General features: G+C 37.7%; 2 protein-coding genes across 3 annotated transcripts; both read left to right on the forward strand.

Moving 5' to 3' along the window:
• The first annotated feature begins 1,003 nt into the window (after positions 1 to 1,003).
• Positions 1,004 to 4,560, forward strand: LOC116203531 (protein NSP-INTERACTING KINASE 1-like). Of its 2 annotated transcripts, none has more exons than XM_031535289.1 (11): positions 1,004 to 1,380; positions 1,482 to 1,614; positions 1,751 to 1,822; positions 1,911 to 2,054; positions 2,147 to 2,218; positions 2,327 to 2,386; positions 2,481 to 2,578; positions 2,743 to 2,892; positions 2,976 to 3,317; positions 3,434 to 3,813; positions 3,948 to 4,560. In XM_031535289.1, the coding sequence occupies exons 1-11, from the start codon at positions 1,275 to 1,277 to the stop codon at positions 4,269 to 4,271; spliced, it is 1,881 nt and encodes a 626-aa protein (XP_031391149.1). In that variant the 5' UTR covers positions 1,004 to 1,274; the 3' UTR covers positions 4,272 to 4,560. The 2 variants fall into 2 exon arrangements, with proteins under 2 accessions (XP_031391149.1, XP_031391150.1); XM_031535290.1 differs by having other exon boundaries at positions 1,005 to 1,380; positions 2,746 to 2,892.
• Positions 4,561 to 5,705: 1,145 nt separating this feature from the next.
• Positions 5,706 to 6,068, forward strand: LOC116203080 (protein GLUTAMINE DUMPER 2-like). The gene has a single exon (XM_031534746.1). The coding sequence runs from the start codon at positions 5,706 to 5,708 to the stop codon at positions 6,066 to 6,068; it is 363 nt and encodes a 120-aa protein (XP_031390606.1).
• The last annotated feature ends 7,334 nt before the right edge of the window (positions 6,069 to 13,402 follow it).

Below are 13,402 nucleotides of genomic sequence, written 5' to 3' on the forward strand. Positions count from 1 at the left end.
GAAGTGTATGCATGTTCACACCAAAAAGGCGAAGTTTCGGTTAGTCTTGCATGTTTTATAACAATCACTGTCTGAATGTTGTGTAACATGTAGGTGACTGATCCATAACCGTATTCGGTACATCAATTCATTAGGTAGTTAATGCAAACTGATGTCATAATCGCATTTGATATATATCGATTCATTCCAAAAGTGCTGATAACAACGATGAACTACGTAGAAATGACGGTATGATTCTCCGGAGTTACGTATTGCACTTGGATCCTAATAGCTGTTGGAGAGGCCCTCCATGAGATCCAACATTCTTTGCTTGATTAAAGAAAAGATGGGTTTTAGGTTCTTTTCTTGGAGGGACAACCAAAGGGAATGTTTTTGGACCCATAATTCCACCCCAAGTCCTTTTAATAATCTTTACATTGATTAGTACAAAGGCACAGACATTTTTATTCCCTTCCAAATAATCTAATAATTATAAATTATTTTTATTATATATGGAATAAAAACCACACACGCTGAAAATTTGATTTTTGAACAGAACAAAGCAGAACGAGACACCAACAAAACTCCTTCTCCTGCAAGCATTAATATTGGCTTCTTGCCGCAGATTGACCGCACTGAAATATTTTTCAACTTCCTCTGTTCTTTCTCGGTTTGTTTGTTTTTAAGATAACTCAAGGAAAGGAATAACGATATTTTCTTCGTTGTGTACTCTTGCATCCGGAATCCCAATGAATCCCAACTAATTCAGTTCGAGCCGGACCGGCGGTAAAGTTCTCCCAGTCGTAGATTTTGTCCATTCAAAAGACTTGATCCTGACAAGCACCGAACCACCGAAACGCTTGAACTAAATCATTTTATAGAAGAATGTTTTTTTTTTTTTCCATAGTATTAGCAGGAAAAAGCATGATAAACAGATTTGAAATTCCCATTCTATCCCCATCAAAATCTTTCAATAGATTCAATCAGGCAAAGGTTTAAGTTAAAGAGAGTAAAGAGAGCACTTTGGGTTAAGTTACATGTATGGAGGATATTCTTTTCTTTATAGCCCCTCCAATCTCAGTTGACAGGCGTGCCCATATCAGCAGAGCACATCACCTTTTTCATAACACAAAACACCATGAATTCTTCCCTCTGACACATAAATCACAAACAACTTCGACTTCTGTGACTGCTGGATGAGTGAAGAGAGAAGAAGCTGAATCCAGAAGGAAATAAGCTATTCTGATCTGGGCAAACTGGAGAAGCTTCTCCCTCAGTCGTTCAATTCAATTGGGATGAGGAGAGCAGAAGGAGCTGGTGGTGCCATCATTGTGTTGGCCTTCTTGTGGCTTTGGGCTTCCGCAGATGGGCTGCTCTCTCCCAAAGGTGTGAACTTTGAAGGTAAGCAGCGGCAGACTGCAGTCTTTCTTTCTTCTCCTCCTTTTTGGTGTTGGGTTATGGAGGATTGAGTTTATCCTTCTTGTTGTTCTTCTTCTGCTCAGTGCAAGCTCTGATGCACATAAAGGCTTCCTTAAACGATCCCCACAATGTGCTGGAGAATTGGGATGGTGACTCTGTTGATCCCTGCAGTTGGACTATGGTCACATGCTCTCCTGACAGCTTTGTCATTGGCCTGTAAGTCTCCCTCTCTCTCTCTCTCTCTTTCTCTGCCTTTGAAGCATTGAGTACGGCTGAGAGATTGGCAATTTCTGTTGAAGCAGTGGAATTCGTTTGATGTTTTGAATGGGGGCAATGATTCATTTCAATGCAGGGGAACTCCAAGCCAGAACTTGTCTGGGACTCTGTCTCCAAGCATAGGCAACCTGACAAATCTTCAGATAGTGTGAGCAAGACTGTTTCATGTGATTCTGTGGTAGACTGTATTCTTCTGATGGCAATTTACTGAATTTGAACGAAAAATCGATGTGCAGGCTCTTACAGAACAACAACATCACGGGTCCGATTCCCAGGGAGCTTGGGAGGCTGTCGAAGCTCCAGACGCTCGATCTCTCCAACAACATCTTCACCGGCGAAATTCCGGATTCTCTGGGCCACCTTAAGAGCCTTCAGTACATGTAGGTATCAACTGAAAAGGACTCTGCAGTAGTTTCATGTAATTGAAGAAGTGTAAATTCTGATTCTTAATGTTAATAATCGGAATCTCTAGGAGACTGAACAACAATAGTCTTTCCGGGGCGTTCCCGAACTCCTTGGCCAATATGACTCAGCTTGCATTTCTGTGAGTTTTCTATTACTCTCTACTCTCTTCAGCTGTGAAACTCTTCTCCTAACCGTTGCATGAAGGAAGCTGATTCTTTTATTATTTTGTTCAAAATTATGATTTCAGTGACTTGTCTTACAATAACTTGAGTGGCCCAGTCCCAAGAATACTTGCCAGAACATTCAAGTAAATTCTTCACTCTAACTGTCTCCTTAAACAGTCGACTCGGTTTTTAGGAAATCTTTCCTGATGTTTTTTCCTCTAATTTGCTCTGTTTCAGCATCATAGGAAACCCTCAGATATGTGCAACAGGAACCGAGCCGGACTGCTCAGGGACACAACTCATGCCCATGTCCATGACCTTGAATGCTTCACAGAGTAAGCCACTTATAATAAGCTGCATTTCGTTCTCGAGATGTTCCCATAGTTTCATTTCTTGGAAGTCGTTTTTCTTTTTCCAGCTTTACCATTATCAAAAGATCACGTTGTTTTTTTTAGGCTCGTAATGCCAGAGTTAACACCCGTTTCCTCTGTCTGTAAAGCAGCTCTCCCATCTAGCAGAACCGGAAATCACAGAGTCGCATTCGCTTTGGCTTCAAGCATTGGGTGCATCTGTTTGGTCATTCTTGGTTTTGGAGTCATCCTATGGTTAAGACAGAGGCGGAACCAACCCATTTTCTTCGACGTTAAAGGTCTTTAAAATGAAACTCTTTTCTATTAGAAATCTTTGTATCACTTTTACCATCAGAGCTTATGACCTCTCTTAACATTTCAGACCGCCATCATGAGGAAGCACATCTGGGAAACTTAAGGCAGTTTCACTTCCGGGAACTTCAGATAGCGACCAACAACTTCAGCAGCAAGAACATCCTTGGGAAGGGCGGTTTTGGGAATGTCTACAAAGGTGTCCTTCCAGACGGCACGGGTGTAGCGGTTAAGAGGCTTAAAGACGGTAATGCAGTTGGAGGAGAGATCCAGTTCCAAACCGAGATCGAGATGATCAGCCTTGCAGTTCACCGGAACTTACTGAGGCTCTATGGATTCTGCATAACGCCCTCAGACAAGCTCCTTGTCTACCCTTTCATGTCCAATGGCAGCGTCGCTTCCCGACTCAAAGGTAGAAAACTCATATTCTAGACTCTTATAACAATCAAGACGATAGGTCTAATGTTACTATTAGATGCTGCAAGTGTAGCTCTCAGAACTGAAAATGTCACCGTTTTTCCACCGCAGGAAAGCCGGTTCTGGACTGGGGCACAAGGAAGAGGATTGCCCTAGGAGCGGGCCGTGGACTTCTGTACCTCCACGAACAATGCGACCCAAAGATTATTCACCGAGATGTTAAGGCAGCTAATATACTTCTCGATGACTATTGTGAGGCTGTGGTAGGAGATTTTGGGCTCGCGAAGCTCTTAGATCACCAAGACTCGCATGTCACTACAGCTGTTCGGGGCACTGTGGGGCATATAGCCCCTGAATATCTCTCTACAGGCCAGTCTTCCGAGAAGACAGACGTGTTCGGTTTCGGGATTCTTTTACTTGAGTTGATCACAGGACAGAGAGCATTAGAGTTTGGCAAGGCAGCTAATCAGAAAGGAGCAATGCTTGATTGGGTGAGCAAGAATTCCGAAGCTATACAAATTATGTATCTTCTTTTTATGTTTGACTAACCGAAGACTTCATAAAATCTCTTCTTGATGTGCTTTGAGACTGATATTTACGAAGTTTTCTTCATATTTCGTGTCAGGTGAAGAAGATCCATCAAGAGAAGAAGCTCGAACTCCTCGTGGACAAGGATCTTAAGAGCAACTATGACCATATCGAGCTCGAGGAAATAGTCCAGGTGGCTCTCCTATGCACCCAGTATCTTCCTGCTCACCGGCCCAAAATGTCCGAAGTGGTTCGGATGCTCGAGGGAGACGGGCTCGCTGAAAGATGGGAAGCCTCTCAAAGGGTCGAGTCGACCAACAAGTGCAAGCCCCACGAGTTCTCCTCATCCGACCGGTACTCCGATCTGACGGATGACTCTTCTCTGCTAGTCCAGGCAATGGAGCTGTCGGGTCCAAGGTGAAAAAGTTTTGCTGACCGAAAACCAAAGAACGGTCGTCTGCGGTTAACAATGTATAGATGTTGGTATTAAGGCATAGCTTGATTTGAGTGAGTGTGCTATTGAAACAGAGGATTTACACTTAGGAGGGTAGAAAACACTGGAAAATCTTTACCATAAGGCCAAATTCCTGATGTAATATTGTAGTATTTAGATCTTCTTTCTCATTGGCAAATGTATAAATTTTTCCTTGTAAAAAAGGACCTTATCTTCTCTTGCTTGTTCTTCTTTATGGGGCAAATATATCAATGTACGATCTCGTGGCTAGGATCAAGCCAACCCCTGAGCGAGGATTAGCCTGAGCTAACAGGTTGCGAACAGCTCGCGGTCTTATCAGAAAAGATCAATGTACAATTGTATACCAACAACCAGTACAAGCAATTGGGCCTAATGAGTAGCCGATTTAGCTCTGTCTTACCTCAACCACATGGAAAGAGATTGAACAAATTTCTCCTTTTGGCCTCATGAGTTGTTTATACTGTTGCTGCATCTTTGTAGAACATCACATGACTTATGTAGGACAAAACAAATTTTGTCATATCAGTTTTTCATCTGTATCTGATTGGGAGCTAACAAGGCCCCCACCACTAACAACTCCCAACCAACCATAATTTCTTCTTACCATTTTGATTGATCCATCCATCACTACTGTTCCCTTTTCTATAGCCTGAATCTGTGGTTCAGCCAACAAGCTTGCCATGAAAACCACCTCTCTCTGTTTTTGCTCCTTATATCAGCACTGATTAGATGGTCCAATGCCCAACTGCAGATCTCAGTTCGTATAGCCGACCCTCTTGATAAAATGCGTCTGTTTCGACTGAACCAAGCCTTCTGAGGGTAGCTTATCTTATGCACATATGAATACAGGCTAGCAACTATCATTTTCACCTTGCATTTCACGAAGCAATTGTATTGCCATTTGAGCTCTATATATTAGACAACTTTTAAGATATCAGTCAACTTGTAAGGATCGACCATAAGATGTTTTCAGCAACAGAAACTCGGATATTAAGTCATTTTCCGAGCAGAGGCACAAGATATGTACAATAAACAAATATGATTGTGGCAATGGTTTGGTCACTTTATTACATGTCCTATGCATTGGAATTGGATTACAAGTCTGGTCCTATAGGAACCACTTTAATTGGTGCGTCACGAGCTAATTTATCACAACTAAGAGCTTGGAACCAGTTCGCGCTAAGTTCAAGTTAATTAAACAGTGTTCTCTCTTAAATATCTACAGTAGGCATCAATTTTAGGTGAGTCGTCTGCGTATCTCTCAGAAAGAATTCGTGCCTTCGGGATTGCCAGCACCTATATATACACTTCATATTGGGACAAACTTAAAAAATCTAGAGTGGCTGGGGACGAAAAAGGAGATATATACCGTTTCTTAAGATGATAAGATCACCTGCAAATGATGATTACAACTACTCGACCGCCAAAGTCGCGGCTGCTGCTGTGGATTCAGGTCTCACACATTTTAACACTCCGGTTCCTTACCTCTATGGGGCGCTAGCCTTGCTGCTGGGCGTCATCTCTGCTGCTTTGATAATTCTTGCTTGCTCTCGCCGAAAGTCTGCCACTCTGCGGCCTCTGCCACCCGGCTCCTCCAGTGGTAGTGCTGCCACTGAAGGGCTGCCAGAAATGATGGATGGAGAAGTCGGGCCAAAGATCGTGGTTATCATGGCCGGAGATGACAAACCCACTTACTTAGCCAAGCCTGTCGTCTCTTCAAGCAGCCACAAAGAGCAAGTTTGAGTCGTCCATCAATCTTGCCGTCGCTCCTTTTTTTTTTTTTTAAAGAAGAAAAGGAAACAAGAAGATGATCTTTGGCACATATTATTGTATCTTTTTTTTCCTTATGGTTATTTCATCGTGATCTTCTTTTCTTCTCCAATAACTTCGCCTGCATTAGTCCTGGACGCCGGGTACGTTAACAAACTTGGATAGTCATTGCAGTGAGATCAAGGTTGGGTTGGCTTTTCAGAGGACCCAGGTGAACGTAGAGTCTCAAACAGCGTTGTTTCTCAGGGCTCGTATTTCTCAAAGAAAACCTCTATGATCGGTCGATGCCTGAAAAATCATTCTTAAAACATACTGTGTAAATCAGAAGCTGAATATATTCCCTTAAAACTCAGGATAATCGGAATGAAAGGTACCGAATAAGAGTTCCCTCCTCTAGAGAATCCAAGAAATAAAACCTGAAGCATCGACAGAAAAGGTAACTATACTCTATGTATGGTCGGTCCTATCGATTGCTGAAAGCACATCGTATTAGTGATCAAATCATCAAAGTACAAATTGAAAGCTTTATTATATTAGGAAACGGCCGCCAAGCAAATCTTAAATTAGAAGTTCTTGTGGCCTTTGAGGTCCTCAAAGATCAGCATCCTCGTATGGAGCTTTTCTTAAGTTAACTATGCTTTTTGCAGCATCTATCTATGAATTAGATATTCCCGTTTGATCCTTCATATTTGGTGTAATGTTCAGTTTCGTCTTTTTTTTATTTTGATTTTTTGTTCAATTTATACTTTCCGTTAAAATACGTTGTACTTATTCATTCTGAATTAAATTGTTAATATTATTTGATTCGACAATAAAATTATATACAAATATTATTTGCTATCAAAGGGAAAGAGTGGTTTCTCTCCGCAGACCGCCACCGCCACGCGTAAGATCACTAATGGCCTAGGGGCCCTCCAGCAACCACGCTGGCAACTGTGGCCGGCGGTGACGCCCCCTCCTCCCGTTTAATGGTTTTGCTTCTTTTTTTTTCTTAAAAAAAAAATAAAAATAAAAATTATTGAAATTAAAAATAACTGACATTTAAAATTGCCATGTAAAGAGATAAACCCATAGAGACTTCAAGTTAGCCGCCAAATAAGCAATATTTAACAGTCTAATTGCCAGAAGGACTAAGTCAAATTTTTATGTAAAGGATGAAATCAAAATAAAAAATGAAAAAGGATGAAATTGAATATTGCATCAAATTTAAAAGATGAAACGCGTTTTATCCTTGCATTGCACAGGAAAAAATATGTAAAAGAAAAATTCTAAGCATGGCAAGATGAAAGTAACATAAGATTGAGGAACTGTTAATCAACAGTCAGAAAAGAACTTAAACAATTCATCTTCAAGAGCCACAGTGATCAATAACTTATACATATCCAATAGCAAGTGGAATATAAAGAAATGATAAAGACTAAATAATTTATAGAGAACTCGCGATTCAGTGCAAAAAAGATGAAAAAAAATGGAAATAGGTAGATCTCTATTTTCATATGAGATCGAGAATCCGAAGTACAAAAAACAAATTGAAGAACATGCCTTCACGTTTAATGATAAACATACTTTTTGAGAGCTTGCATCTGGCGATAATAATAGTTTTTATAACTGAATTGATCGTAATCTGTGCATGGTGGGTCCTATTTATAACTTATCATATGGAATATCAATAAGAAAATATATTCATATTTGTTTTTTTTAAGTAATTTTGATCCATATCTATAAAAAAAAACTATGATATTTATTTTTGAAAAGTAAATATGATCTTATGTGATTTACTTATATAGATAGTAGATCTTTTGAAATACGAATTTGAATTATACTAATTCAAAAGATGAATGAACTGTATTAATTCAAATATATATTTATGTCTTAAAAATAGCGACCGGTCTAGCAAATTCATATTTATATTTTAAAAATTTAAAAATTTAAAAATTATTTTTAAAAGAAATCTCAAAAGATCAAGAAGATAATGAACGGTTCCACAAATCTATATTTATATTTTTAAAATTTATTATTTTGAAAAAAAAATTAAAAAAATCGAGAAAATTTTATTTAGTAATGAAACATTCTGAAGCCACTTGACCGGACACACCATATTGTTGCTTTCATATATATATATATATATATATATATATATATAATCACGTTGGATCAATCTATTAAGGAGTAAAACTCTATTTCATATTTGGTAGTACGTTATCCTTTTAATTTTTCTCAGAATCTCAAGATATCTTTCTCCTTTTTATTTTTTATAAATATTATTTGTAGTATTTCTCTTTCTTGTCCAGATTCATATAATTAAAAATCTTAAAGCGCAAGGGGGAAACCAGATTACATAAAGGCATGAAAATAAACCAGGGGCTGATTGTGAAAGTATGAGTCGCACCATTTGTAAATTAATTAGAGTATTTTAAAAGGGCCAAGAGCATAATTACAAGGTGTGATACAATTGTAAATCGCTATTAGTGGGTCAGTTATTAGACTTGCGATGCAAATATTCAAAACGTATAGGAAATATTTCGTAAATGTCCGAGTAGTAGATACAAATATCATGTTGGTTTAAAAAAAAAAAAGGGGAGGTCAGGATTAACTTGAAAAATAGGTTGACACATCGATGTTCTTTTTCTTCATCGTTATCTTTCTTTATCCCTAGGAAGAATTGACGGTCTCCCGGGTTTATCCACATTGTTAAGACTTGAGGTCTTCATTTTAGTCTTTGCTTAACGAAGATTAAGCCAACTAAGTTTGACAAATTAAGACCAAGATTATTACTGGAAAATTTCTTGGAATATTGGATTTGGTCCGAATCAGGAGACAGACGCGATGGCTCGAAAATGTTGACAAAGTTGACCCTTCTAGTATCTGCAAACACTGTTACTAGTGGGACTCCCTTTAGGATTTCTTGCATCTATATATATATATATAGTATAATTATAATTATAATTAATTAATTAATGCCAGAGAATGGACAAAAGAGCAAGTGAAAAGCGATTTTTATCAGCTTTATGTATCTATTACACATAATTTATTTTTATCAACTTGCTTTGAAATTCGTCTTCCTTCTGTTTTCGTTCACTATCTACTTAAATTTCTTATATGTGCCACCCGGAAACTCTATTACATATATAATAATCACGAGCACGGTGTGGCTCAGCTTTTGTGGAAACTTTACCGGCTCGCACTATATAATTTCGAATCAAATTCCAATTCCATTTCCGATATAAAAAGAAAACCTTGCCAATTCTTAGTGAAGGATGACCGCAATCGTCGTAATTAGTGCGTATATCCCATATTGTTTTATTGCTTAAACCTATCGGCCCCAGCTCGTTGTTTACCATATCCAGCATAACTTTTTGAAATGCCATACCAAATTAAAAAGATTTACACCGCACAAGTGGATCAGGAAGACAATAAAATTGTGATTTTTTTTTTACTTTTTACCTTTTGTTTTGACAACGTGGGGGAAAATGGTCTAAAAAGAAAGTGCCCTCCACATCATCATCTAATTAACTGGGAGACATATAAAATATAAATATACATATAGTATACATCTAACCTACTAACTTTACTTACTTTTCTGTTTTAGTCCAGTTTCTTAATTTTTTTTTCTACTCTCACCCATTACCTTCTATCACTTTTCTATTTAACTCTAATACCTTTAATAATTTTTTTTCTTTCAATCCTTCAGTGACTTTTTCTGTTAATTTAAGCTTAGTTATAAAAATTTGTGGGACCCATCCTTAGAACAATTTCCACATCGGTAATTTGTTTATGCAAACCGAACCGAGATTAACTTAATTGCCGTTTCCCATTATGCCTTAAATGTGTAATTCAATATACTCTCATGAGAGCCTCTCAGGACTTTCCTTTGAATCGACGAGAGTCTTGCATTTGGATTGATGAGGATGCGCCACATCAACGTCCTCAACTCCTCATGAAAAATCTCTTCATATTCCTGCATTAAACGTGCACATACATTTAACTAATGCAGTATACGAAAAATTTGAAAAACCGCATTTCATGATCTCCATCATCTCCATTGAAATTCTAAAATATATCTCACAAAAAAATTAAATAAAATATATAAATGAAATCGCTCGTGCAATGCGCAGATAAGAAAACTAGTTATGCCTTAAATCAAAACCTCTTTCTCCTTTCATGTTGAAAAACACCATAAGACAAAGACACTTTTGGGCTGCTCTTTTCACCCGAATCGGCTCCACATTCTTCATCTTTGATTTCTCATCTTAGCGTGAGAGATTGGTAGGGTTGATAGCTTAATGGCTATCTACTCTCTTGGGATAGAATTCGGGGCTTTACAGGGGAAGTTAGGGTTTTAGTCTTGGAGTTGTTATCACGATGAATGAGCAATTGAAGTTGTGGGTACCAATTGTGAGTGTGTTTAAGGATATAATTAAAAAAAAAAAACGAAGGTTGCATTTAACTCATTGTGTCCACGAATCCGGTTAGCCTTCTTTGGGTCTGCATCAGCCTCATATTGCTTCCTGGAGTTGAGTTGAGGTAGAGGGAAAACAGAGCAATGGGTGGATTCATTTTTTTCCCTTTCCTATGGGAGCAAGTGCAATGGGTGGATTTAGTGATGCTAAATGGACTTCTTCTTTTTTTCCTTTTGTGGGTCAACAAAGAACAACAGAACAAAGAGCTGTTTTCAAGAGCCACTCCCAGTACATAATTCGTGACATAGATTTGGGAGAACCATTCGCCAAAAGCAGATTGTTGCGGCAAGGAAGGAGGAATTGAACAACGTCCAAATAGAACTCTCTAGACTAAACAGCGATAGAAAAAAGGCCTATCGAGAAAGATGGGAGAAGAAGAGAGGTCTAATAAGAGGATGAACTGAAAAAGAATGTTCTTTTTTCTTGCAAAGAAAAGAATGAGAAGTAATGATAAGAGGTTACAGTGAGGTGCGGTTGAGAATTGAAAAGAAATTATTAGCCGTTCATCAACCGGTTCGGATCAATTAGAATTTAGAACATTAAAGCTATCACATGTCAATTCTTTTTTCTGAAGTGGACTCCAATTTAGTATAGTTAATTCTAAGTTACCGAAAGATGAAAATAGAAAAGTGATAGAAGATAGTGGATGAAAATAGAAAAAAATAAGAAAAGTGGACGAAAACAGAAATATAAATAAAGTTAGTAGGCTAAAATATGTACTTTTTCCACATGTGTATGATGCCCACCAAAAGGTTCTTTAGAATTTGACACAACATTATCAGAAAATCTCAGGTGGGGTCCTCTCTCTCTTGTCGAAGTTGACGGGCACGACATTAATTATAGTGTTTGGCTGCTCAATCCACCCCATATATAATATATAAATTCACAGATGCAATAAGGTTGGACTTGATTAGAATGGATATAAATATAAACCAACAGCCAAACAAGACATGGACTTCACGTTCAACCTAATGTCTGCTTCTGATGAGTCCAACCCAGTGATGATTATTTCAGGGCTAATTTCCAGATGAGGAGTGATTACTAATCTAACCTTGTGGTGATCACTTCTCCACGGAGTCCATAGAATTATTTTAAACGCCGAAGAAATTTAATTATATCTTATCCACGGAGTCCAAAAATAATTAGGTTTAGGCCACCCTCATTTTATTGGGTACTTACGATGTTTCATGTTACAAATATATTCGATATTCGTATCTACTAACGAGAATGATATGCGATAGGATGATAAAGAAAGCTGATTGCAAATATATATGCATATTTTTTTCGGCAGATAAATATATATGCGTATTGATTATATATGGTGCATTCTTTCCCAGTAACCGACATAATCAAATTCATGTGTGGTGCTCGCTCCTTCACATGTAAAATGCTGTCGTACAATTGCACAATTGGTTAAATATATGCACACGCACAAATAACATGTGATGCAATAAGGTGACAAAATGTAAATTAACCGTGTCTTTTTTTTTATGTAGGATTAATGCGGATATGGATCATGGCTGGGGACAAATACACAGGGGATTAAAAAAAAAAAGTAGGCAAAAAGAATACGTAGGATCAGCAAAAAATGAGGCCATTAATGAAAAGATTTAAATTCTAACTATTATCAAAAGGAAAAACACTTAAACTAACTGAAAATCTTACAGATTATGCGTCCAAAAAATCGAGTCAACTGATGGATATTATGAATTAAGCTAAGAACGGGAATTGTATAGGGAAGGTAAGGCTCCACTTAATGAATACGAGTGGATACTATTTTCTTTTTAAAAGTTGTTAATTAATTAAATAATTTGGAGTGGAGTTATTCGAACATCAAGCATCATCATTTTCCTTTTGCTTGCATTGCGGCAACAACAGTGCAGTTTCATGCTTTATTTCTCTACCAGCTTATACTTTTCTTCCATATGAAAACTAATTCCAATATATATAAATTTCAAATTATGAAAAAGAAAAGAATGCTTGTTTTGTTTCGTCATGTATTCCGTGAAGGGATTTTTTTTTGTGTAGACCGATTGGCTAGGTGAGCGGTTTCTCTCCCTTTAGGTGTTCATGTGTTACGTTCAGTTCCAAAAGGCTTAGACAATTTGTTGCTAGGCGATATTTCTGGGGTTGCTATGTCCCATCTTTGTTCCTTGTAATTTGTTTTAGGGTTCCAGCCCTGTGAGCTTATCGAAAAAAAACTTGTTTTTAATTGGTAAAATTTTTAAAAAATGGTGGTTGCAATTTATATATAAACTAGTCCTTTGTAATTAAGAAGGGGATTGCAAGCGCCTTTGTCTGGAAATCAAAAAGATCTTGGGCTCTATTTTGTCACGTATTCCTTCATTTAATTTTTCAATTTTTTTTTCATACTAGATGTATAGGTCTCTTATGATCAAAACAAAAACTTAATCTTTTGCCATGTATATATAATTATGTTTTCCAACCATACTGGGAATTAATGCTAAGGGGGTCAATGAGAAGGGATGTGGCGGTCTTTACACATTACGTCGTCATATACATCTTTACTGCTCTCATATGGAATTCTTCGATTCGTATCTTGTCATTAATTTTCTTTTCTTTCTTTTTTTTTTGCGTGTGGGGGGGGGGGGGGGGGCTGGTCTGGTCTTGGTGTTGCCATTTCTTTTTTCCATGTTTTTAATTATATTGTGTGAGAAACAGAGGGAAAAGTCGAGGAAGAACCATGAAACTACATTGATAGTGGTAGAACATGTAGCTATCCTCATCAATCCAATTATACTTCATCGTGTTGCATAGTGGAACACATCAATTTCCTGTTACTTCGTCTTATCAGGCCAAAAAAAAAAGAAAAAGGAAGACATATAG

The sequence above is a fragment of the Punica granatum genome, chromosome 4, assembly GCF_007655135.1.
Source record: "Punica granatum isolate Tunisia-2019 chromosome 4, ASM765513v2, whole genome shotgun sequence".
NCBI lineage: Eukaryota > Viridiplantae > Streptophyta > Magnoliopsida > Myrtales > Lythraceae > Punica > Punica granatum.

Bases quoted from the DNA above. Each gene is read 5' to 3' on its own strand.
- LOC116203531 (XM_031535289.1), top strand. From the start codon at position 1,275: ATGAGGAGAGCAGAAGGAGCTGGTGGTGCCATCATTGTGTTGGCCTTC. The intron at 1,823-1,910 runs GTGAGCAAGACT...ATCGATGTGCAG, and splicing joins CTGACAAATCTTCAGATAGT to GCTCTTACAGAACAACAACA. The intron at 2,219-2,326 runs GTGAGTTTTCTA...TTATGATTTCAG, and splicing joins ATGACTCAGCTTGCATTTCT to TGACTTGTCTTACAATAACT.
- LOC116203080 (XM_031534746.1), top strand. From the start codon at position 5,706: ATGATAAGATCACCTGCAAATGATGATTACAACTACTCGACCGCCAAA.